General features: G+C 38.3%; 1 protein-coding gene across 1 annotated transcript in view; it reads right to left on the bottom strand.

Moving 5' to 3' along the window:
• Positions 1-24052, bottom strand: part of LOC100666235 (putative serine protease K12H4.7) — a 102651-nt gene that overhangs the window by 35373 nt on the left and 43226 nt on the right. The window contains exons 5-8 of the mRNA XM_023541023.2: positions 15550-15664; positions 6378-6567; positions 4786-4876; positions 2566-2774 (exon numbers count right to left, since the gene is read on the bottom strand). Of these exons, the coding sequence (XP_023396791.2) occupies positions 2566-2774; positions 4786-4876; positions 6378-6567; positions 15550-15664 (605 nt within the window). The remainder of the gene's footprint in view (positions 1-2565; positions 2775-4785; positions 4877-6377; positions 6568-15549; positions 15665-24052) is intronic.

Below are 24052 nucleotides of genomic sequence, written 5' to 3'. Positions count from 1 at the left end.
CGACCTTAATGATCAAAAATCTCAACTGAAAATTATTTCATTAAATAAGTTCTCTTCAGTCTCCAACAAGTCCAGTTCTCCTATGATATATAAAAAAAAAAATCAGTCTCCAACAAGACCAGTTCTCCTATGATATACGTTCTTTCAAATAATGTATTTGAGTCTTCAATCTTGTAAGCAGAAAAAGAACTATAATTAAATGACTAATCATGAAATTAAAGATCATTTCTTCTTCCCCATAAAGACAGGGAAGAAAATGTTATTTTTCCTTCTTTGGTTTTTACTTCTAAATCTCGTTGCATTGTGCCTGTTGTTGTTATTTATTGTTAGTTGCCAATGAATCAGCTCTAACTCATGGTGACCTTATATATAACAGAAAGAAATGCAGCCCAGTTTTGAGCCATCTTCATTACCCCTGGGATCTTTGAATTCATTTTCGCAGCTGTTATGTAAATCCACTTCATTCAGATTTTCCCTCTTTTTAGCGATTGCCTAATAAATACTAACTCAATGAATAGTCAACATACAGATGGTAAAGGGAGAATATGAGATTTTTCTTAAATATTGCATATGTTATTATCTTTCATTTAAAAAATGAGTTTTAAAAGAAGTTACAGATATTTAAGTCAAAAGTTCTGTGATTTGAAGAGGTCTGAGGTCAATATGGAGCCCTGGTGGTGCAGTGAACAACCATCAGCTGGTAACCAAATGGTTGGCAGGTCAGCAGTTCAAACCTAGCACTCACTCCTTGGAAACCCTGTGAGGCAGTCCTGCTCTGCTCTATAGGGTCGCTGTGAGTCAGAGTCAACTCAACGGCAACAGCCTTGGGTTTTTTTGGAAGTCAATTTATAATTACATAAAGTTACAGTAAGTAATTTAATGTGACCAGCTGGTATCACAGCTGGGCGTTTGAGCCCACACTAGCAGAATATGGACCAAGGAAAGAATAAAACAAACCAACAGTAGTAATGGATGAAGTACTAAAATATTATCGGCAACTTTTGCAATTGTGGTTTTCTTCCTGAGAACTCACAGATACTTAATTTAACCCTTTTCAATCCAAATAGAGCAGTGTTTCTCAACTTTTCTTTCACAAGTGTCCCCATAAGGAGCTACGTTAAACAATTTTTCTGCCTCATTTCTGTCCGTGAAAATGTAATAACCCAAATACACTGTATATCTATTTCTATAGTGTGTATGCATACTGTATGTACTATATATGCCTCTGTGCTTTATATATAAAAAGTAGAATTTTTTTATCCCAGAAGAAGCTATTACTGTCCTCTTAGACAATAATTCTGCCCCTGTTGAGAATGTATGAACTAGAGTGATTCTTTTAAAATAATGATGCATAATCAGCAAATTCATAAGCACCTCAAAAATAACTGTAATAGAACTGAAAGATTCAGACCATGTCTTTGCTGCCTTAAGGCTTCCAAGTGCTTTGAGCAAGAGACCATGGCGAAGGCTTTTGTAAATATCACATTATCATAAGCGGCCCATTTTTATTTTGCAGTAGGAGCACACATTTTATCCAATATTAAAGTAGATTATTGAGATTATTTTACAATTAATTATGTAACCAGAATATGTAAAACTGATCACATGGAAAGACCATGTGTTCCAAGTGAGCTTACTGCTCTAAGAAATAGGCTGTTGGAACTCATTTATCTAGTGTTCAGGGCCCTGAGACTAAATAACTTCTTTTAATGAGCAATTACATTCACAAAAGAAAAGACTTCGTGTCACTTGAGTATCTGAAATGATAAACTTCTGACCAAAAAAAAACCCGTACACAAATTGTTCATGTTACATGTGCCTTTCTCTTCCCTTCTAGGTGACCTGGTGGCAAATGGTTAAGTGTTCAGATGGTAACCTAAAGATCAGCAGTTTGAATCCACCAGCTGCTCCTTAGAAACCGTACGGGGCAGTTGTACTTTGTCCTGCAAGGTAGCTATGAGTCAGAATCAACTCAATGACAAAGATTTTTTTGTTTTGTTTTCTGTATTGATTAGTATTTTTAAAGGTGTTCTATTTTAGATGCCAGAAAGATGATGAAATACTAGTGAATATGAAATAATATACCTATCACCTGCTTAGAAGTATTTTGTGTTTCTTGTCAATAACAATATCAAAAGCAATTTATTAATATTATTGTTGTTAGCTGCACTCAAGTCAGCTCCTAACACACCTCAACCCCTGGAACAACAGAAGTAAATGCTGCCCGGTCCTGTGCCATCTACATGATTGGTTGTGGATTAGAATGTTGCGATCCATAGGGTTTCCACTGACTGATGTCTGAAAATAGATCACCAGACTTTTCTTCAAAGTTTATTTTAGACCGGAAGGTCCACCAAAACCTCTTCTACATCATAGACACACACAAGACTCTGCTGACAAACCGGTGGTGGCTGTACATGAGGTGCCTTGGCCAGGAATCCAACCAGGTTGTTGAGCATCAAAGGCAAGGATTTAACTACTGAACCACCATTGTCCCCTTAATTTAGTACATGCTGATACATTTCGCTTTCTTTCTGGGTCTTTGACTATTCAAAACTGTGTTACCTTCAATGAGGACAGCACGAAAGTTTTTATTGATATCCTTTGTGATTCCCAGAGCACTCCATGGATCAAGGGAACCGTTGGAAAAGATGATTTTGCTTCCTTTCACATTGAAGCCACCGTAGTATTTGTTGAGGGCTTGAGCGCTCCGATTCAGTGCACTGAAACTGTACTCTGAACCAAACACATCTGAACATTGTTTAAGAAAATACCTGTAAAGAAAATAAGACAAAAATTTAGGTTCCGGAGAGCAGGATTGAGGAGTGTGAGAAAGTCTTTTACAGAAACAGGGTGACATTTTTTGCTTGTTTGTTTGTTTGTTTTTAGTTATTTTATTTTCCTCTGAGAACCTGACTTACTAAATAGCTAAAATAATCTCTTCAATTTAAGAAACGATCTCTATCTCTTTATCTATCATCTACCTATCTACTCATCTATCTACCTATCATCCATCCATCCATCCATCCATCCATCCATCCATCCATCCATCCATCCATCATCTTTCTATGTACCTACCCACCTTCCTATCTATCATCGATCTATCTACCTATCATCTATCAATCATCTATCATCTATCTATCTATCTATCTATCTATCTATCTATCTATCTATCTATCTATCTATCTATCATCTATCTATCTATCTATCATCTATCTATCTATCTATCTATCTATCTATCTATCTATCTATCTATCTATCTATCTATCTATCTATCTATCTATCTATCTATCTATCATCTATCTATCTATCCATCTATCTATCCCAGACCAGTCACTCTTCCTATGAGGTCCTGTAGTAGTTTAGCACAGAGGAATGTGGCCAAAAAAGTACTTATCTTCCTGGAACCTTGACCAACTCAATGTAGAACCTTAGTGAGGAAGCTATAGACACCATGTGCTGTTTTCTTGGCACCACCTAAGGCATCTAAACAAGTAAATGAGAAAATCCTGTTTTTTTCCATCCTACTGAGCCCGAATTTATGTGTGGATTATTAAGCACTGTGGGAGAAAGAGAGCTCGGTGCATAGCCTGCCTGCCTGACTGTTAAGGAGGAAGACAGCACAGAGGTCACCCTAGGAATCCTCAACCCCACCCAGTTCCAGGTTGTTTAGCCCCTAGTGTCTGGAACCTCCAGCAGAGGCCTAAGAAGGGAGACAAGGAATAGGCATGATTTTCCCTCCTGTGTTCTAGGATCAAAAAAAGATATGTAAAGGAACAAAGGGCTGAAAAGTTGGATAGGCCTTCTCTCCATACTGGTGGAATAGAAACCAAAAGTTGTCAGGCTACAGTAGGTATTTGCTCCAACACAGGTACCTTCACCATACAGACAGCTCTTAAAAATTGTTGTCCAATTGATACACTTGACTTTGACTATGTCACGTTCCATTCCTCATCAGGGAATTTCAGGTTAGAGGACTTTGAGAGAAGGAAGTACAGGCTCCAAATTCATACCTCCCTTCCCCCCAAATTTTATATTTTATCATGATTTTACTTCCAATATATTTTTATATTTTATAATGTCCATGTATCTTCATGTACAGTGTATCTCCACATACACAGTCACATACAAATAAAGAATCCCACACCTGCGATTTTAAGTATGGAATTGCCTTTAAAATTCTTCATATTTATTAACTTCTGTTTCTGTCGGACATATCTAGTTTGTCAGGAACCATATCTTGCTCTACAAATCCAGTAAATATGAACAAAGAATTGTAAAACTATGAGAATATAGTTGACTAATGGTGATCTGCCCTGCTTCATACAACCAGCAAAACTTGGCTAACCTAAAATTCAAAACAGATGGACAACTTGCCTTCTTTTATTTGCAACTTTGCTGTCACCCACGTTCCTTAACGGGGTATTTCAACCAACATAAAAAGCATCTTCCTGGTAAAACAGTATTAAGTAATATAACCCTGTATTGCCATCAAGTAAGACTGATTCTACTAGTGTATTTATACTTATTCATCCTCTAGAATTGAGACAGAGTGTCCTGGTAGCTATTAATTATGGCAGACATAGAAATCTGAGATTTGGTTCTACATATATTATTGAAATGTTTTGATTTCTCAAACTTCCCTCCAAAAGTTTTCTCCCTTAATATTTCTCCAATTTGAGATTCGTCAGTCTGACCAATTTAATCTGCAATTTAAATATGGGAAAAAAAAACCCTGCAATCATGATTTCTAGTGATAAACAGAAGTGGAAGCAGAGCCATTACCTCAGAGGCAATTCGGAGAAGCTCTGGTACTTTGAATCCGTGGTCTGGAAGAAGCCAAATTCAGTGCAACACTGATACAAACGTTGCCTGACTAGAAAGCAAAACAAAACGATTGACTTTACCAGAAATTACATTTTTATTGATGACCAAATAAAAAACAGAAAACCAAAATAGAAACTAAATAGAAAGGTTATAAAAAGATTAAGTACTCTAAGTGCAAGGAGTCCTGATTGTTCACTGGTTACATTGCTAGACTGCTAACTCAGAGATCAGCAGGTCGAGTGCACCAGCTTCTCCGGGATGAAAGATGTGGCAGTCTGCTTCTGTAAAGACTAACAGACTTTGAAACCCTATGGAACAGTTCTACTCTGTCCTACAGAATAGACTGGATGGCAGTGGGTTTGGTTTGGGTTAATTTACACCCTGCTTTTTTTTCTTTTTTTGACCTTTTAAACTAAATTTGATCTCATCATTATTAATGCTATTTTTAGTCATGTCTAACAATACCACACCAAGTACTGAAACTATGTCCAGTGAGCAGGAGAGCTGGTGATGACCCCACATGCTCCTGAAGTAACCCTCTCTGGTTCCCCTCTCTATGAGCACCTCGGGTCTGTCCCACTGTCTGTCCTCTTTTTCCAGACTGTGATGGAAACACACTCTATTCGCCCTGTATCCCCCTCTATTTAACACCCCCTCAGGGTTTCTCGGGCCCTTGTCCACGAAGCTTTCTTAAGGAGGGATGCACAGCCCATGCCTCTGTTCCTTATCATCTCTTCACCCTCAGTCATGCTGTGACTTCAACTTCTCTCCCAGGTCACCAATATTGGTGGGATGAGTAAATCAATGCATCATATTTTGGATAATCACTTAGAAGTTCAGATCATCAAAAGTCTAGCAGTTACATCAAGAATTCACACATCTCCAGGAAATTTTGATAACAACTTTAAAAACTATTCATCTGGGAAATAGACTGAAGTTGTACTGAATTTCAAAAAGGCTAGTGGAAGGGAGAAGATCCCTGGGAGATGCAGATGGTTTGTGCTGACTACTAACCTGAAGGCTGGTGATTTCAATCCACCCAGCAGTGCTGTGGAAGAAAGGTCTGGCCATCTGTTTCTCTAAATGTACAGCCAGGAAAACCCTATGGTACAGTTCTGCTCTGTAACACACCGAGTAGCCATGTGTTGAAATCAACTTGATGACAACAGATTAGGTCATTCTACAGTGCAACCAGGTTTGAGAACTGCTCTGTATAGAATGTGAAGTGGGGTGAGGTATTTTCTTGGCATCAGGGATACTTGACTAAAGTTGAAAATACTAAGGGACGTCTTTCTTTATTCTGTTTCTTGCAATTCTGAGATTTTGGCATTTCTGCCTCTCTTATTAAAGTGATTTAATGTGTGTAGGTCCAGCTCCTCTACTCCTTCTCTCTTCCTATCCTTGATTAAATCCCTTAGCTCTGGTTCTTTGGTAATGCTCACAGAATTTAACGCAGCCTCACAATTTGCAGAATGTTTAATTCACATCATTATGCTCACATTTCTCAACCTCTAAAGGAAAATTTCCATTTTCACCAGATAACACATTACCTTGTAGTATGTTTCCATTGTTCAAAGATGTTTCAGACATTCTTCTCAGGTGATGATTGTAATTTGCATCTAAACAAGAGAGGTTTGCATTCTTGATGCGGTTACTCATAATCCTTGCATATCTGTGATATGGTGAACTCAGTGGTGTTTCAGTCATCTTTTTACAAAAATCATCAGTGCTGAGGATATTCTGGAAAAAAACAAAATTCCAATTATCCTTAAGAGAATATGCATGAAATGGCTTTTAGCTCCAAATGGAATTCAGCTCCAAAAATGATTTTAAATGCTTTAAGATTTTGCTTTTAAATCAAATAAAATGAAAATATATTTTGGTGACTCAGCCGGAGATCAACCCTGAAAACTATCAACTCTCCTGAGCTGGTTACAGAGTCTGTTAAAAGAAAGTGCATGTCCCTTGTACAAGACACAAAGCTCATAAAATCAGCAGAAATGAGCTACTCTGGTGTTTTTGAAAGAAGTCCATGAGGACTAGAATCATAAGAAAAGGATTCTTGAGGAGAAAGAAGGTGGAGTTGGAAGACTGTGTAAGATTTAAATACATAGAGATAAGTAGAGTACATTTGTAGGATTTCACTAATATGAAATATCTAGAATAGACAAAGGCACAGAGATTAGATCTGATAGTGGTTACCAGGGACAAGATGGATGGAGAAAGCAGAGAATGATTGTTTAGGTAACACAGTTGTTTTTTTTTTCCTAAATTGGGATGGAAAATTTGGCAACAGATATTGGTGATGGTTGCACAACATGATAGATGTAATTGTTTTAACTGAACTGTACGCTTGAAAAGTGTTGAATTGGCAAATGTTGTGTTATCTTTTTACAACAATAAAAATTAAAAAAGAACAAAGTGCATTTCATGCAAAGGGAGTAACACATCTGAGGAAGTGGTGGCAGGGATGTGTAACGTCTGAAAGGATGATCAAAGAGGCCTGGTTGTATGAGCTTGAATTGGTTACTTAACCTTCTGAGCCTAAGTTTCCTCGTGTGCTTAGTGGGTACAATAAGAATAAGGTAGTCAGGATAACTCATAACTTTTCTCTGAGAATTAAATGAAAGCATCCTAGTGACTACAGCCAATGTCATTCAATAAAAGTCAACATTGTTATTACCAGAATTTTATTTATTCTTACAATTCGTTTGAATGTGACAAGAATATAGGTAACAGAACTTCTGCTGTTTCTACAATCTTCATATGTACAATTCAGTGACAATAATTAGCTTCGTCATGTTTTTCAGCCATCACCATGTGATTTGGGTCCGTGTGATTATTTCTACTTAGTAAAGAGAAGCATCTAACAGTAAAAGGAAATAACTATTGACCGTAGTATGTGCTTAGATTATGGAATTATTTACCTTTAAAGGGATGGAATATTAAGGAATCATTTAAAGTTTGAACAGGTAAGTAACTTAATTAAAAAGTTACTCGAGGTGAATTAGCCCAGGAGAAGGGACTGGATTCTATTTATGGGAGGTTGAGAGACATTCTAACTTTTTGTTACTGACCAAGTTATTGACTTCAAGATATCATTTCATGAGGGAATAACCAACTGAAATGCCATTGTCCACCAGGAAAAGGATTTGAGAAGAAATATGTGACTTTTCTTACCTCATTGTTAAAAAGGGATAAAAGTCCATTCTCAGTTATTCTTAGAAAGAAAATATTTTGCTAATGACTACTATTTTGGGAACTGGGGGTGTCTCTTCTACACACTCCTTTTATCAAGGATATTATAATATTATGGTATGCTGATATTTCTATTTCTGGCATTTGGGGGTAGCTTTGTTTGGGTTTTGGTTCCGGGGGAAGATAGGAAATGATATGACAGTAAAAAACTCCTAATTAGGAAGCAGTGTAGTGTTTATTCAGCTAAGTAGTACATCAGGGCTTTGTATGGCCTGAATCTCAGGCTCCCGAAGTTCAGGAAGAAGTCATCCACTAGTTCTCACACTAACTGAAGACTATGGTTTGGCTTTCCAATCATGTTCAACTTACTTCCACCAGGAATTACAGAAAAATTGAGCTCAACCCCACGAAGGATGGGAAAGGCTGTGTATTATTTTCATGCTTATTAACTCTCTACACATCATTTAGCTTCGTACAGCAGGAAAGTCCTTGGGTCAACACTGATTATCTCCAGGGGAGAATCTTAGAAATTACAAAGTGCCCCAAATCAATTACCCTGGACAGGAGAATGCAGATTGGGCTACTGCCCAATTACATCAGTGCAATATATATATATATATAGTGATTTAGGTAAAAGTTTACAGAGCAAATTAGTTTCTCGTTAAGCAGTTTATATACATATTGTTTTGTGATGTTGGTTGCCAACTCCACAATATGTCAGCCCTCTACCCTTCTCCACTCCAGGTTCTTTGTCATTCATCCAGTTTTTCTGTTCACTTCTGCCTTTGCTTTTGAGCTACTGTGTCCATTAGTCTTGTATACATAATTGAACTGTGAAGCATGCCCCTTACTTGTGTAACTGTTGTGTCTGTAGACCTGTCTCATCTTTGGCTGAGGGTGGACCTCAGGAGTGACTTCAGAAATGAGACAAAAGGGCGTCCCAGGGTCATATTATCAGGGTTTCTCTAGGCTGAGTCAGATCAGAAAGCCTGGTATGTAAGTATGTATGTATGTGTGTATGCATGTATCTGTGTGTTTATGTATGTTTGTATGTATGTATATATTTATTCATTCATTCATTCATGTACTGAATTTGCCAAAAGAATGAACAAATCTCTATTAGAGGGAGTGCAACCAGAATGCTCCTTAGAAGCAAGGAGGGTGAGACTGCGTCTTACATAATTTGGACATGTTGTCAGGAGGGATCAGTCCCTGGAGAAGGACATCTTGCTTGGGAAAGTACAGGGTCAGAAGAAAAGAGGAATACCCTCAATGAAGTGGATTGACACAATGGCTGCAACAATGAGCTCAAACATAACAGTGATTATGGGGATGGAGCAGGACTGGGCAGTATTTCATTCTGTTGGGCATAGGGTTGCTATGAGTTGGAACCAACTCGATGGCACCTAACAACAACAATGTACACATGGACCTCACAAGATGGAATACACAGAAATAAAATTGATTACATCCTTTGAAAGAGATGATGGAATAGCTCAATATCTTCAGTCAGAACAAGGCCAGGGGCTGAATGGGGATCAAACCATCAATTACTCATATGTAATTTCAAGTTGAAACTGAAGAAAATTAGAACAAGTCCATGAGAGCCAAAGTACAACCTTGAGTATATATCATCTGAATTTAGAGACCATCTCAAGAACAGATTTGACATGTTGAACACTAATAACCAAAGACCAGACGAGTAGTGGAATGACATCAAGGACATCATACATGAAGAAAGCCAGAAGTGGTTAAAAAGGCAGGAGAGAAAGAAAAGGTCTAAATGAATGTCAGAAGAGACCCTGAAACTTGCTCTTGCAAGTCAAGTAGCTAAAGTAAAAGGAAAATATGATGAAGTAAAAGAATTGAACAAGATATTTCAAAGGGCAGCTCAAGAGGACAAAGCAAAGTGTTATGACGACATCCTCTAAGACCATGAGAGATAAAACCAAAAGGAAATAACACGCTGAACATTTCTCAAGCTGAAACAACTGGAGAAAAAATTCAAGCCTCGAGTTGCAATACTGAAAGATTCTACAGGAAAAAACGTTAAATGACACAGGAAATATCAAAAGAAGATGGAAGGAATGCACAGAGTCACTATACCAGAAAGAATTGGTTGATGTTCAACCATTTCAGGAGGTAACATATGAGCAGGAACCAACGGTACTGAAGGAGGAAGTCCAAGCTGCACTGAAAGCATTGGTGAAAACCATGGTTCCAGGAATTGAGAGGACGCCAACTGAGATGTTTCATCAAACAGATGCAGCCCGGGAAGCACTCACTTGTCTATGCCAAGAAATTTGGAAGACAGATATCTGGTGAACCAACTGGAAGAGATCCTTATGCCTCTTCCCAAGAAAGGCGATCCAACCAAATGTGGAAATTACTATGCAATGTAATTAATATCACATGCAAGCAAAATTTTGCTGAAGATCATTCAAAGGTACTACAGCAGTATATCAGTGAACTGCCAGAAATTCAAGTTGAATTTAGAAGAGGACGTGGAACCAAGGATATCATTGCCAACATCAGATGGATCCTGGCTGGCATCAGAGAATACCAGAAAGAGGTTTACCTGTGTTTTATTGACTATGCTAATGAGAATTATTGATAAAAGATAATGGATAACATTGCAGAGGATGGGAATCCAGAACACTTAATTGTGCTTATAAGGAATCTGTATTTGTATCAAGAGGCAGTCGTTCAAACAGAAAAAGGGGATACTGCATGGTTTAAAGTCAGGAAAGCTTTGCTTCACGGTTGTATCATTTCTCCATACCTGTTGGCATAGTGATTAAGAGCTATGGCTGCTAACCAAAAGGTTGCCAGTTTGAATCCACTGCCACTTGTTGGAAACTCTATTGGGAAATTGTACTCTGTCCTATACAGTTGCTATGAGTTGGAATCGACTCAACAGAATGGGTTTGGTTTTGGTTTATTCAATCTGTATGCTGAGCAAATAATCTGAGAAGATGGACTATATGAAGAAGAACGGGGCATCAGGATTGGAGGAAGACTCATTAACAACCTGCGTTATGCAGATGACACAACCTTCCTTGCTGAAAGTGAAAGGACTCGAAGCACTTACTAATGAAGATCAAAGACCACAGCCTTTAGTATGGATTACACCTCAACATGAAAAGAAAACAAAAATCCTCACAACTGGACCAATGAGCAACAACATGATAAATGGACAGAGGATTAAAGTTGGCAAGGATTTCATTTTACCCGGATCCACAATCAACAGCCATGGAAGCAGCAGTCAAGAAATCAAAGGACGCATTGCATTGGGCAAATATGCTGCAAAGGACCTCTTCAAAGTGTTGAAGAGCAAAGATGTCACCCTGACTAAGGTGCACCTGACCCAAGCCATGGTATTTTCAATCACATCATATGTGTGTGAAAACTGAACAATGAATACGGAAGACCAAAGAAGAGTTGGCGCCTTTGAATTGTGGTGTTGGCAAAGAATATTGAATATACCATGGACCGCCAAAAGAACGAACAAATCTGTCTTGGAAGAAGTGCGGCGAGGATGCTCCTTAGAGGCAAGGATGGAGAGACTGCGTCTTACATAATTTGGACATGTTGTCAGGTGGGATGAGTCCCTGGAGAAGGACATCATGCTTGGCAGAGTACACGGTCAACGGAAAAGAGGAAGACCCTCAACAAGGTGGATTGACACAGTGGCTGCAACAATGAGCTCAAGCATAACTATGACTGCAAGGATGGTGCAGGACTGGGCAGTGTTTCATTCTGTTGTGCATAGGGTTGCTATGAGTCGGAACCGACTCGACGGCACCTAACAACAACAACAACATCCCTTCCTGTTTTCTTATCCTGCTTTTGGACACAAGCTGCCTGTCTTAGGCTGGGTTCTCTAAAGAAGCAAAATCAGTAAACCCTATAAATGTATATATGGATAGAGAAAGAGATTTATATCAAGGAAATAGCTCACCAAAGTCTATGGATGACAATAGAAGTCTTTCTCGATTCACCCAGCCCCAGGGGCTAGAGAACCCAAGATCAGCTGGTTGGAGAGCAAGGCTCCTGCTCACAGGCTGTGAAGGTCAACAAATGCCAAGATCAGCAGGCAGAACCGCAGAACTTCTCCTAATTAATGTAGCTGCGGGGGCTGGTGAACCCAAGATTGGCAGGCGGGACAGTAGGACTCTTGCTCACAGGCTGTGAAGATCAGTAAATCCCAAGATTGGCGGGTAAGCTGCAAGCTCCAAGAACTGGAGATCAGATGGACAAGAGGCAGCTGCAGGATCAAGGATAAGCCAAAAGCCTTGGCAAGGTGAGCAGGAAGCAATTAGGTAGTGGAGAACAGAGAGATGAAGGTTGAGGGGGCCGTGAGCCACCACAGGCCTTGCTCATGCTGGTACCACTCAGCAGATTCCATCATGCGGGTGACCACGTATCAAATTTCAACAGGGAAGTGATCACAACGTTATACAACTGCCAAGACACTGAGAATCATGGCCCAGCCAAGTTGACACTCAATCTTATCCATCACACTGCCCATTTGGTCTTGTATATCTGATTGAACTAAGAAGCACATATCTCACGTGTGTTATTTTTTGTTTCATACTCTTGGCTAATCTTTTTCTGAAGAATAGGCTTTGAAAATGGTTTCAGTTCTGGGTTGACAGTATGTCCTGGAGCCGTAGTTTTGGGGGCTCCTCCAGTCTCTGTCAGACCATTAAGTCTAGTCTTTTTACATTAATTTGAATTCTGTTCTACATTTTTCTCCTGCTCTGTCTGGGACTCTCTGTTTTGTTCCCTATCAGGGTGGTCATTGGGGGTAGCTTGGTAACATTTGGTTCTTCTGATCTCAGATTGGTAGAGTCTCTGGTTCATTTGGCCCTTGAGTCCTTTGGGCGAGTATTTTCCTTGTGTCTTTGTTTTTTTTCATTATCCTTTGATCGAAGTAGAATGGGATCAACTGATGTATCTTAGGTGGCCGTTCGCAAGATTTTAAGACCCCAGAAGCCACTCACCAAAGTGGGATGTGGAACATTTTCTTTATAGGCTATGTTGTGCCAATTGACCTAGGCATCTCCTGAAACTATGGCCCCCAGGCCCCAGCCCAGCTACTCCGTTCCCCAAAGTGTTTGGATATATTCAGGAAACTTCTTTGCTTTTGCTTTGGCCCAGTTGTGCTGACTTCCCTGTATTGTATGTTGTCCTTTCTTTCACTGAAGTTGACCTTGTCTAGTATCTAGTTTGTGATTTCCCCTCCTCTCCTCCCCACCCCTGTAACCATCAAAGAATGCATTCATTTTTTTTCTGTGTTTACACCTTTTCTTGAGTTCTTATAATAGTGGTCTCATTTAATATTTGACCTTTTGTGATTGACTTATTTCACTCAGCATAATGTCTTCCAGATTCATCCATGTTCTGAAATATTTCCAGGATTCATCATTCTTCTTTATTGTTGTGTAGTATTCCATTGTGCGTATGCACCATAATTTGTTTACCCATTCATCTGTTGATGGACATTTAGGTTGTTTCCATCTTTTTGCTATTGTGAAGAGTGCTGCAAAGAACATGAGGGTGCCTAAGTCTATTCCTGGGATGGCTCCTATTTCTTTCAGGTATATTCTTAGGAGTGAGATTGCTGGATCCTATGGTATTTCAATTTCTAGATTTTTAAGGAAGCACCATATTGTTTTCTAAAGTGGTTGCATCATTTTATGTTCCCATTAGCAGGACCTACGAGTTCCAATCACTCCACAACCTCTCCAACATTTGTTTTTTCAATTAGTGCCAGCTTTGTTGGGGTGAGATGGTATCTCACTGTGGTTTTGATTTGCATTTCTCTAATGGCTAATGATGGTGAGCATTTCCTCATGTTTCTGTTAGCAGCCTGCTTGCGAGTATAAGAACAGCACATTGTGGAATTTGGCTGGAACATCAGTTAGGAACATTAGGAAGACTAGAACTTCCTATAATGGCAGACTGAACATATGATGTAATAGTTCATTCTGTTGGTGAAGAAGTGTTTTCTAATGTTTTTTTACCAAGGGATGCAATGAGATATGAACTATACTTTAGGAAGATCAATCTAGATTTTTGTGTAGGAAGGAATGTGTTGGGGTTAGATGGGAGGCTGGAAGGCAAATGGGAATGCCTATTAAGGATCTGAAAAAAAAAATAGGGGAAGGATTACAATTAAAGGAGGGCATGACCACAACTGTCTGTGTTTACCGCTCTTTCCCAAGCACATAGCACAGATCTTGGCACTAAATTGGTATGCACTGTGGGAGTCTGGAAGATATGCAGGGGAAAGGAGAGATAGGGTATGAGAAGCAGAGAGACAGGGAGATAAGAAGAGAAAATATTAGAGACATTGCCCTTTAGGACTTTGGAAACTTGGGTGGAACGTTCTCTACTCATAATTATCAAATCCCTCATCCCCTCAAAAACAAGTGTGCATATAAAAAATGATGAGGTACAAGTAACATCTGTAGACTAGTTAATTGTATTTTCCCAATGTTAACTGATTACAACAATGTACTATAGTTATACAACATGCTAATATTATATAAACCTGGATGAAAGGAACATGGGACTTCTCAGGAGATGTTTTGTAACTCCCTGTGAGTCTATAATTAGTTCAAAATAAAAAAAATGTTTTTTTAAAAGAAATGTCCATGCAAGTTGCAAAACACATTCATCCCTATGTTCCAGCAGATGTCTGTCCTTGTACTTACTCTCTTTGGCAATTTACATGGCTGGGTTACAACAGGGTGACCTGTGAGATGACACTGCCTTTGTTAGGTACCCCAGTCTTAGGGATACGTCCTTTAATCTAACATTTCTAAAAAAAAAAAAATCTTTATTAACTTAGTCTCCCAAAAAAGTTAATTTTTCTCTAGATATATCAGAGTTCACAAATCTTACATTTCAAAACCTGTCTTTTTCCATGACCCAGTGGATCAAAAGAGCTAAAAAAGGTTTTCATCTTTATATTCAAATTTCCTTTTATATGCCCTTCATCTGAGAGTTACTCAGATCATTAAAATCCTTCAAGCCTTACTCTTCAGTCCAACAAGACATAATTCAATCATTTTCTATTTGCCTGTAATTGTTACTGTGAAATTGGTCAGGTCAGGGGTATTCATACTTAACAGAACAGCTTTCTAAAATATTTGAAATAAAATATTTTAATGAAATAATTGAATTTTCGTCTACAATGAATCCATTTCTATTATTCTGAAAGAACTTCTTAGCATATTTAGAATTAAAGATGAGTATAGGGTCGCTATGAGTCGGAATTGACTCAATGGCACTGGGTTTGGTTTGGTTTGAAGAAGAGGAAATTGACATAGTTCATCATTTATTTTGATACTCATACCGGGGGCTTGTATTATGATTTTCATTTTTAAAGAAGCTCCCACAGAATGTGTCTTTCTCTACTATTGATTTGTGTCACCTAGGCAACTAGTGAATGCCTACTTGGACCTTTCTTTCTTTCTCCATATCTTCCTCCCCTTTCTTTCTTTAATTTCTTACCATAACACTTTTCCGTTTCTTGTTATATTGAACAATGGGTATCAAAAAACTCATCAAATTCTCTAGGACAAAGGTTGCATGCTGTTTTGAGTCTATTTGAAGAGGTTCACATAACCTGTGGGAAAGAAAACAGAAAAATACAAGTGAAGTTCCATTTCACTGAAACTTCTAAGCGCAAATGTGGAAAACATTCCAAAATAAATGAATAGAAGATTTCTTCAGAGCAAGTTTGGCAGTTCGAATCTGCCAGGGGCTCCTTGGAAACCCTATGGGGCAGCTCTACTTTATCCTATAGGGTTGCTATGAGTCGGAATCAACTCGACGGCAGTGGGTTTGGTTTTTTTTTGGTTCATTACACTGTGGAAAGAGAAATAAGTTATGGTTCCTACTTTTAAGTTCTCAAAATATATCCATGAAAATAATTTCATCTAGCATTTGTCTAACACTACTGTTAACAAAATGTTTTTATTTAAATCAATTAATTGAACCACAAAAATTGTGAGTCCATTCTGAACAACGGTTACTGCTGAAAATTTAAGATTGCAGGAAACTAATATTTTAAGGACTATGTTTCTATAATATATAATCAATTGAGATTATAATAATATTTGATGCTCTTTTCAAAAATACTGGCCCACAATATACATATATTAGTCCCATTTCTATACTACTACACACACATTATATATATTCAAGCCACTAACCATGAAATACACATGCACAGGAAGGCTTACATTATACGGAGGAATTTAGAACAGAATGTAGAAAGATGGATATCATTGCTAATTTCAGATGGATCTTGGCTGAAAGCACAGAACACCAGAAATTTGTTTACATGTGTTTTATTGACTATGCAAAAGAATTCAACTGTGGATCATAACAAATTTTGAATAACATTTCAAGAAAAGGTAATTCCAGAACACTTACTTGTGCTCATGAGCAACCTGTACGTAGATCAAGAGGCAGTTGTTTAAACAGAACAAAGGGACCCTGGGTGATTTAAACTCAAGAAATGAGTATCAGGGTTGTGTCATTTCACCACGTGCCTTAGTTATCTAGTGCTGCTGTTACAGAAATACCACAAGCGGATGGCTTTAACAAAAAGGAATTTATTTCTGCACAGTAAAGTAGGCTAAAAGTCCAAATTCAGCATGTTGGCTCTAGGGGAAGGCTTTCTCTCTGTGTCAGCTCTGAAGGAAGGTCCTTGTCCTCAATCTTCCCCTGGTCAAGGAGATTTTCAGGTACAGGGGCCCTGGATCCAAAGGATGTGCTCTGCTCCCTGTGCTGCTTTCTTGGTGATATGAGGTCCCCAACTCTCTGCTTGCCTTTTTTGTCTTGTAAGAAAAAAGATGGTGCAGGCACATTCCAGGGAAATTGGAAATTCCCTTACTTTGGATCAGGGATATGACCTGAGCAAGAGTTTGCATCCCACCTCAATCCTTTTTAACCACAGTCAGAGATTATGATTTGTAGTACATAGGAAATCACAAAATGGAGGATAACCCCACATGGCCTAACCAAGCTGACACATATTTTTGGGGAAAACAATTCAATCTATCACACTCCACCCTAGCCCCCAAAATTCAAGTCTTGCTACATGTAAACACATTCAACCCATCGTATTGTAGCACAAGCCTTAAATCAACTCTAAGTCCAAAATTCAAAAATTCGTCTTCTGTGAAATCTAGAATACAAGTTTACTGGTTTCAAACTACAATGGCAGAACAGGCATTAGCTAGAAATTTCCATTACCAATAGGAGAAATTGGAGGGTAAAAGGCGCAACAGGCACCAAGGAAGTCATCAGAACACATTACATTAGCCCTCAAGGTTTTGAAAATAATCCCCAGTTCTCTGAGACAACTTACACAATGGCCCTACCCCCCAGACTCTAGGTATTGGCCACACTCTCCAGATTCTGAGTGGAGGCCCCTCGGCGCTGGGTTTCAACTCTGCCTTCCAGGCCCACTGGGACAGCAGCTCTGCTCCCTCAGCTTTAGGAACACCATTCTCCTAGTCCACCTGAGTGGCATCTTCACCCTTATAAACATGAGAGTCTATGGTTCCACCCATTGAAACCCCTGAGGTCATGGCCATAACTTTTGAGAATGAGGCAGCTCAGCTTCTTCTGTTCCCTGTCTCTTCAGCTTCTGCTTCCATGTTTCTTGGCCTCTTAGCTCCATGGGCCTCACGCCCACATCTGCCCTCCTGAGGCAAGTGTTCCAAAGCTTTATAACTCCACCCATAAGTGCCTGGAGGCACCCCACTCTTCCAGGAAGCCTCCTGCTCACAGGCATTCAACTCTCACTCTGTGGGTCAGTCCCAGCAGTATCTAATGCTGGCCTCCTGATTCCATTGCTGTGGCTTCACTGCTGTTTCCAGTCATCTGCCACTATTTTTCACCTTCTGCATCTTCTCCAGTTTTAACAGTTCTCTTCACTTTCTTCTGACTCTTTTATCCATTCGCAGTTTCAAAACCACTCCCACATTTTAGGTATCTATAAGAGCAGCACCCCACTCTCTCAGTACCAAATTCACACCCACACATTATACATATGCAGGTCACTAACCCTGAAATACACATGTGCAGGAAGGCTTATTTATAAGGAGGAATTTAGAAAAGACATAGAATGACGGATATCATTGCTAATCTCAGATGGATTTTGGCTGAAAGCTGAGAATACCAGAAAGATGTTTACATGTGCTTTATTGACTACGCAAAATCATTTGACTGTGTGGATAATAACAAATTACGGATAACATTGAAAGAAATGAGAATTCCAGAACACTTATTTGTGCTCATGAGGAACCTGTACATAGATTAAGAGGCAGTTGTTCAAATAGAATGGAAGGATACTGGGTGATTTAAAGTCAAGAAATGAGTATCAGGGTGTATCATTTCACCATATTATTCATTCTGTATGCTGAGCAAATAATCCTGGAAACTGAACTACATGAAGAAGACCAAGGCATCAATATTGGAGGAAGGCTCATTAAAAAACTGTGTTATGCAAATGACACAAACTTACTTGCTGAAAGTCAAGAGTACTTGAAGCACTTACTGATGAAAACCAAAATCTATGGCCTTCAGTGTAGATTATACCTCTACATAAAGAACACAAAAATCTTCACAACTAGACAAGTAAGCAACATCATGATAAATGGAGAAAAAATTGAAGTCAAGGATTTCATATTACTTGGATCCACAATCAACACCCATGAAGCAGCAGTGAAGAAATCAAACAATGCAAGAAGTGGAGCCAACATGGTGCTATAGACAGAAGCACAACACTGTCCTTCCACAGCAAAGACCCAAAAAACTAAGTCAAACAGAGACAAACATCAAACCTGGAACCCTAAGCATCAAATGAAGGGGTAAAGAACTCAGTCAAGCACCAAATGCAGTCAGACAGTGACAGAGAATGGAGAGCAAAGACAGCTACAAAGTGGAGGTCCCCTATCAGCTAATGTGGCATGAATTTGTCATCTTGGACCCCTTAGCTACCAAGAACGGTGGACAGGGTATACGGGAAGGCAGCTTCACGGAGTTGTCTGCAGGAGACAGAACACTCGGTAAATCAGCTGTACATACTTTTCTACCCCCACCTTTCTTCCCCCTGCTCTGCCTCTGCAGCCTTACAGCAGACTGTGGCTTGGATTCACCCCGTCCACATCAGTCAGCTCCTTTAGTGCCATTTTTTTGTTGCTGTTGCTGCTTTTTTGTCTTCTTCTGGTTTCTTGTCTCTCTCTCAACTTCTTTCTATCTCTCGAACACCTGGATACATGTTCCATCTCTGCTCCCTCTTGACAGTCTGTGAAGCACTGACCAACTGGAAACCATTTCCATGGTCCACACTACCACACCCGTGGGCTCCCTGAGTTTTTTGTTTTTTTTCTTTTCTTTTCTTCATTTCTCGGTTTCTTGTTTCTCTTTACCTTTCTTATTTTTCTTTCACCTGAATATCTGGCACTGTGTGCCAATTCTGCTCCTCCTTGACAGGCTGTGCAACCCTGCATGGCTGTAGACTCGCTTCCAGTGGGTTCCTTGGGGCATTTCTTTTTTTCTTTTCTTGTTTTCCTATTTCTCTCTACCTTCCTTCCCTTTCTTCCTACCAAGCACCTGGCATTTGATTTCTTATCTCCCTTGATTTCTTATGTCTCTGTACTCTCCTTCCATTCCTTTCTTCTGACCACCTGGCCACGTGTGTCTCTATTTCTCTCATTTTTCTTTTTTTTACAGTCTAGTTCCTTAGCTCTCTCTCCCTTCCTTGCTTTCCTTTCTCCTGCCTAGTAAAATTGAAGACAGATCCTTGGATACCACTTTGTTTGAGGACAAATCAGAGAAAAGAATGAAGAAAAATGAAGACACTCTGAGAATGATGTGAAATATTTTCAAAAGCTAACATTTGTGAGCTATCAAATCCCAGAACAGGGTGAGAAAAAGGAAAACACAGAGAGAATCATTGAAGAATTGCTGACAGAAAATGTCCCTAATATGAGTGATGAAAAACTGACCATCCAAGAAGCTCAACAAACCCATATAGGACAGACCGCAAAAGAAAATCACCAAGGCATATCATAATCACACTTGCTAAAACCAAAGACAAAGAAAGAATTCTGAGAGCAACTTGAGAAAAACTAAAAGTCACATACAGAGAGGAAACAATGACAGAATATTTCTGATTATTCAGCAGAAATCATGCAGGAAAGAATGCAATGGAATGATATATAAAACATTGAACGAAAAAATAGCCTATCAAGAATAATTTATCCTATAAAACTTTCATTCAAATATAATGGTGAATTTAGGATATTTCCAGCTAAACAGAAATTAAGGGAGTACATAGAATCCAAACCAACTTACAATAATTATTAAAGGGAGTTTTTTGGTTTGAGGATAAACAACTTCAGATCACAGCCTGAATCTATGATAGATTATTGTACCAGCCAGATATCAACCTAGGAAATGAACACTCAAAAAAAAAAAAAAAAGGAGGTATACAAAACCAAAAGAATTACAACAGGGTACCAGAGGGTAATTGATAACAATGTCAGAACAATAAAAGAGGCAATAAACGGTGCAGGTATAGAATGCTTTAATGGAAATGAAGTCAAGGTGATAGCATGTAATGATAGACTGGATGAAACCTGGGAAAATAAAGGTAAATTTCAAGGTAACCACAAAGAAAGTTAACAAACTTACTCATCAAAATAAAGAAAAAAACGAAGTCTCAGTAAAAACAAAATCTACAAAGACAAAAGAAATGAAAAAAAGTCCACAAACAAAAAGAATTCACCACAGGTGGATAAGAGGAACAAAGGAAATGTCAACACCAAAAAAAAAAAAAAAGAAAGAAAAAGAAAAAACACTACAAAATGAGAGCATAAATTCTCACCTATCAATCATTACACTGAAGGTAAATGACCTACATGCACCCATAAAGAGACAGGGAGTGACAGAATGGATAAAAAACAGAGTCCATCAATATGCTGTCTACAAGAAACACACCTTAGAAACAGACATGAATTTATTAAAAATCAAAAGATGGAAAAAATATATCTAGCAAACAGTTATCAAAAAAGAGCAGGAGTGGCAATACTAATCTTAGATAAAATAGACTTTAGAACAAAATCCACCACAAAAGGCAAAGAAGGGCATTATATAATGATTAAAGGCAAGATTCGTCATGAAGACATAACAATAATAAGCATCTATGCACCCAATCATAGGGATCCAAAATACATAAAACAAACTCTAACAACACTGGAAAGAGAAATTGACAGTTCCACAATAATAGTAGGACACTCCAACACACCACTCTTGGTAAAGGACAGAACATCTAGAAAGAAACTTAACAAAGATACAGAACAGCTAAAGGGCATAATCAGCCAATTTGACCTCTTAGGAATATATAGAACACTCCACCCAACATCTGTAAATATGCATTCTTTTCTAGCACACATGGAACATTCTCCAGAATACACCACATCTTAGGCCACAGAGGAACCCTCAACAAAATCCAAAATAGTGAGAAAATATGAAGTGTCTTCTCTGACCACACCATCAAGGTAGAAATTAACAACAGGAAGAACAAGGAAAAAAAAAATCAATCACATGGAAGCTGAAAAGCATCCTGCTTTAAAACCACTGAATAACAGAAGAAATCAGAGATTGAATAAAAAATTCCTTGATTCAAACAAGAATGAAAACACATCATACCAAACATTTGCAACACAGCAAAGGTAGTCCTCAGAGGTTAATTTACAGCAATAGATGCACACATCAAAAAAGAAGAGAGACAAAGTCAAAACATTACTTACACAACTCAAACAAATAGAAAGTGAACAGCAAAAAAAGCCTACAGCCACCAGAGAAGGGAAATGATAAAGATCAGAGCAGAAATAAATGAAATAGAGAATAGAAAAACAATAGAAAGAATCAACAAAAACAAAAGTTGGTTCTTTAAAGGGATGAACAAAACTGACAAGCACTGGCCAAACCGCAAAGAAAAACAGGAGGGGACACAAATAACCCAAATAAGAAACAAAATGTGAAACATTGTAACAGACCCAAGTGAAATAAAAAGGATCACAACGGAGTATTATGAAAAACTATACACCAACAATTTGAAAACCTAGAGGAAATGGACAAATTTTTGGAAACACACTACCTACAGAAACTAACGCAAAATGATGTTGACAATCTGAACAGACCCATAACAAGAAAAGAGATTGAAAAGGTACTTTAAAAAACTTCCAACAAAGAAAATGCCTGGCGCAGATGGCTTCACTGGAGAATTCTAGCAAACGTTCAGGAAGAGCTTATACCAGCACTACTCAAACTATTTCAGAACATAGAAAAGGGAGCGATACTTGCAAATTTGTTCTATGCAGCCAGCATAACCCTGATACCAAAACCAGGGAAAGACAACACACATACACACACACAAATACTACAGACCAATATCTTTCATGAATATAGGTGGAAAAATTCTCAACAAAATTCTAACCAATAGAATTCAGCATCATATCAAAAATAAATAAATAAACCACAACCAAGTAAGATTCATACCAGGTATGGAAGGACTGTTCAACATTAGAAAAACAACAGAACCTACCACATAAATAATAGGAAAGAAAAGAATCACATGACCATCTCAATTGATGCAGAAAAGGCATTTGACAAAGCCCAACACCCATTCCTGATAAAAACTCTCAATAAAATATGCTTAGAAGGGAGATTTCTCAACATAATAAAGGGCATCTATTTTTTTTGTGGTTTTTATGCAAACCAACAGTCAACATAATTCTTAATGGAGAGAGGTTGAAAAGGAACAAAATAAGGAAGTCCTTTATCACCACTCCTATTTACCATTATGCTGGAGTCCTAGTTGGAGCAATAAGGCAAGAAAAAGAAAGAAAAGACATCAAAATTGGTAATGAAGAAGAAGTAAAACTGTGCCTATTTGCAGATGATATGATACTATACATAGATAAAACAAAATCTCCACGTGAAAACTACTGGAACTAATAGATTCAGCAGAAGAGCAGGACACAAGATAAATACACAAAAATCACTTAGATTCCTATACAACGGTAAACAGAACAGTGTGAAAAGAAAATCAGGAAAACAGTACCATTCATAATAAAATAAAATAAAAATATCTATTGCCATCGAGTCGATTCCAGCTCATAGCGACCCTCTAGGACAGAGTAGAACTGACCCATAGAATTTACAAAGGAGTGCCTGGTGGGTTTGAACTGCTCACCTTTTGGTTATCAGCTGTAGCTCTTTACCACTATGCCACCAGGGTTTCTGCACTTGATAATAGTCCGTGAAAAAACAAAATACTTAGGAATAAATCTAACCAAGGATGTAAAAGACCTATACAAAGAAAACTACAAAACACTAGGGCAAGAAACCAGAAGAGATCTACAGCAATAGAAAAAGATACGATGCTCATAGATAGGTAGACTCAACATTATGAAAATGACAATTCTACCCAAAGCAATTTACAAATACAATGCAATCCGGACCCCAATACCGACAACATTCTTTAGAGAGATGAAAAAAAAAAAACTAATCATTAACTTTATAGGAGTTAAACGGGTTAAAGAGTAAAACAGCAATTTTCCCTATCTTTTGTTTTAAAAACATCACCACCTAGTTGGAAAGGGTCTTTCAAAAGCTTCCCTGGAGCTATAGGACCTTGGAGACTAAGGGCTGGGGGCTGAGAGGGGCTGATCTTGTCCCACCCTACCTACCTCTTAACTCTGAGTAGAAGACAAGATTAGATTATTCCAATTCATTTGCATATGCTTAAATTGACCTAGACTTTTTGAAAGGCAAAAGTAACTAATTTCTTTCCCTTTTACTGTTCTGGAACAGTTACTTTTACTTTAAGACAAAAGTGTCTTTTTTTTTTTAAATAAAATACATTTCATATAACATCTAACTTAGGTTACTTAGAAAGGTTTCTCTTCTAAGATTCACATACAGAACA

The sequence above is a fragment of the Loxodonta africana genome, chromosome 6, assembly GCF_030014295.1.
Source record: "Loxodonta africana isolate mLoxAfr1 chromosome 6, mLoxAfr1.hap2, whole genome shotgun sequence".
NCBI classification, from domain to species: Eukaryota; Metazoa; Chordata; class Mammalia; order Proboscidea; family Elephantidae; genus Loxodonta; species Loxodonta africana.
Note: the sequence above shows the minus strand (reverse complement) of the source record. Positions and strands in the feature narration are given on the sequence as shown.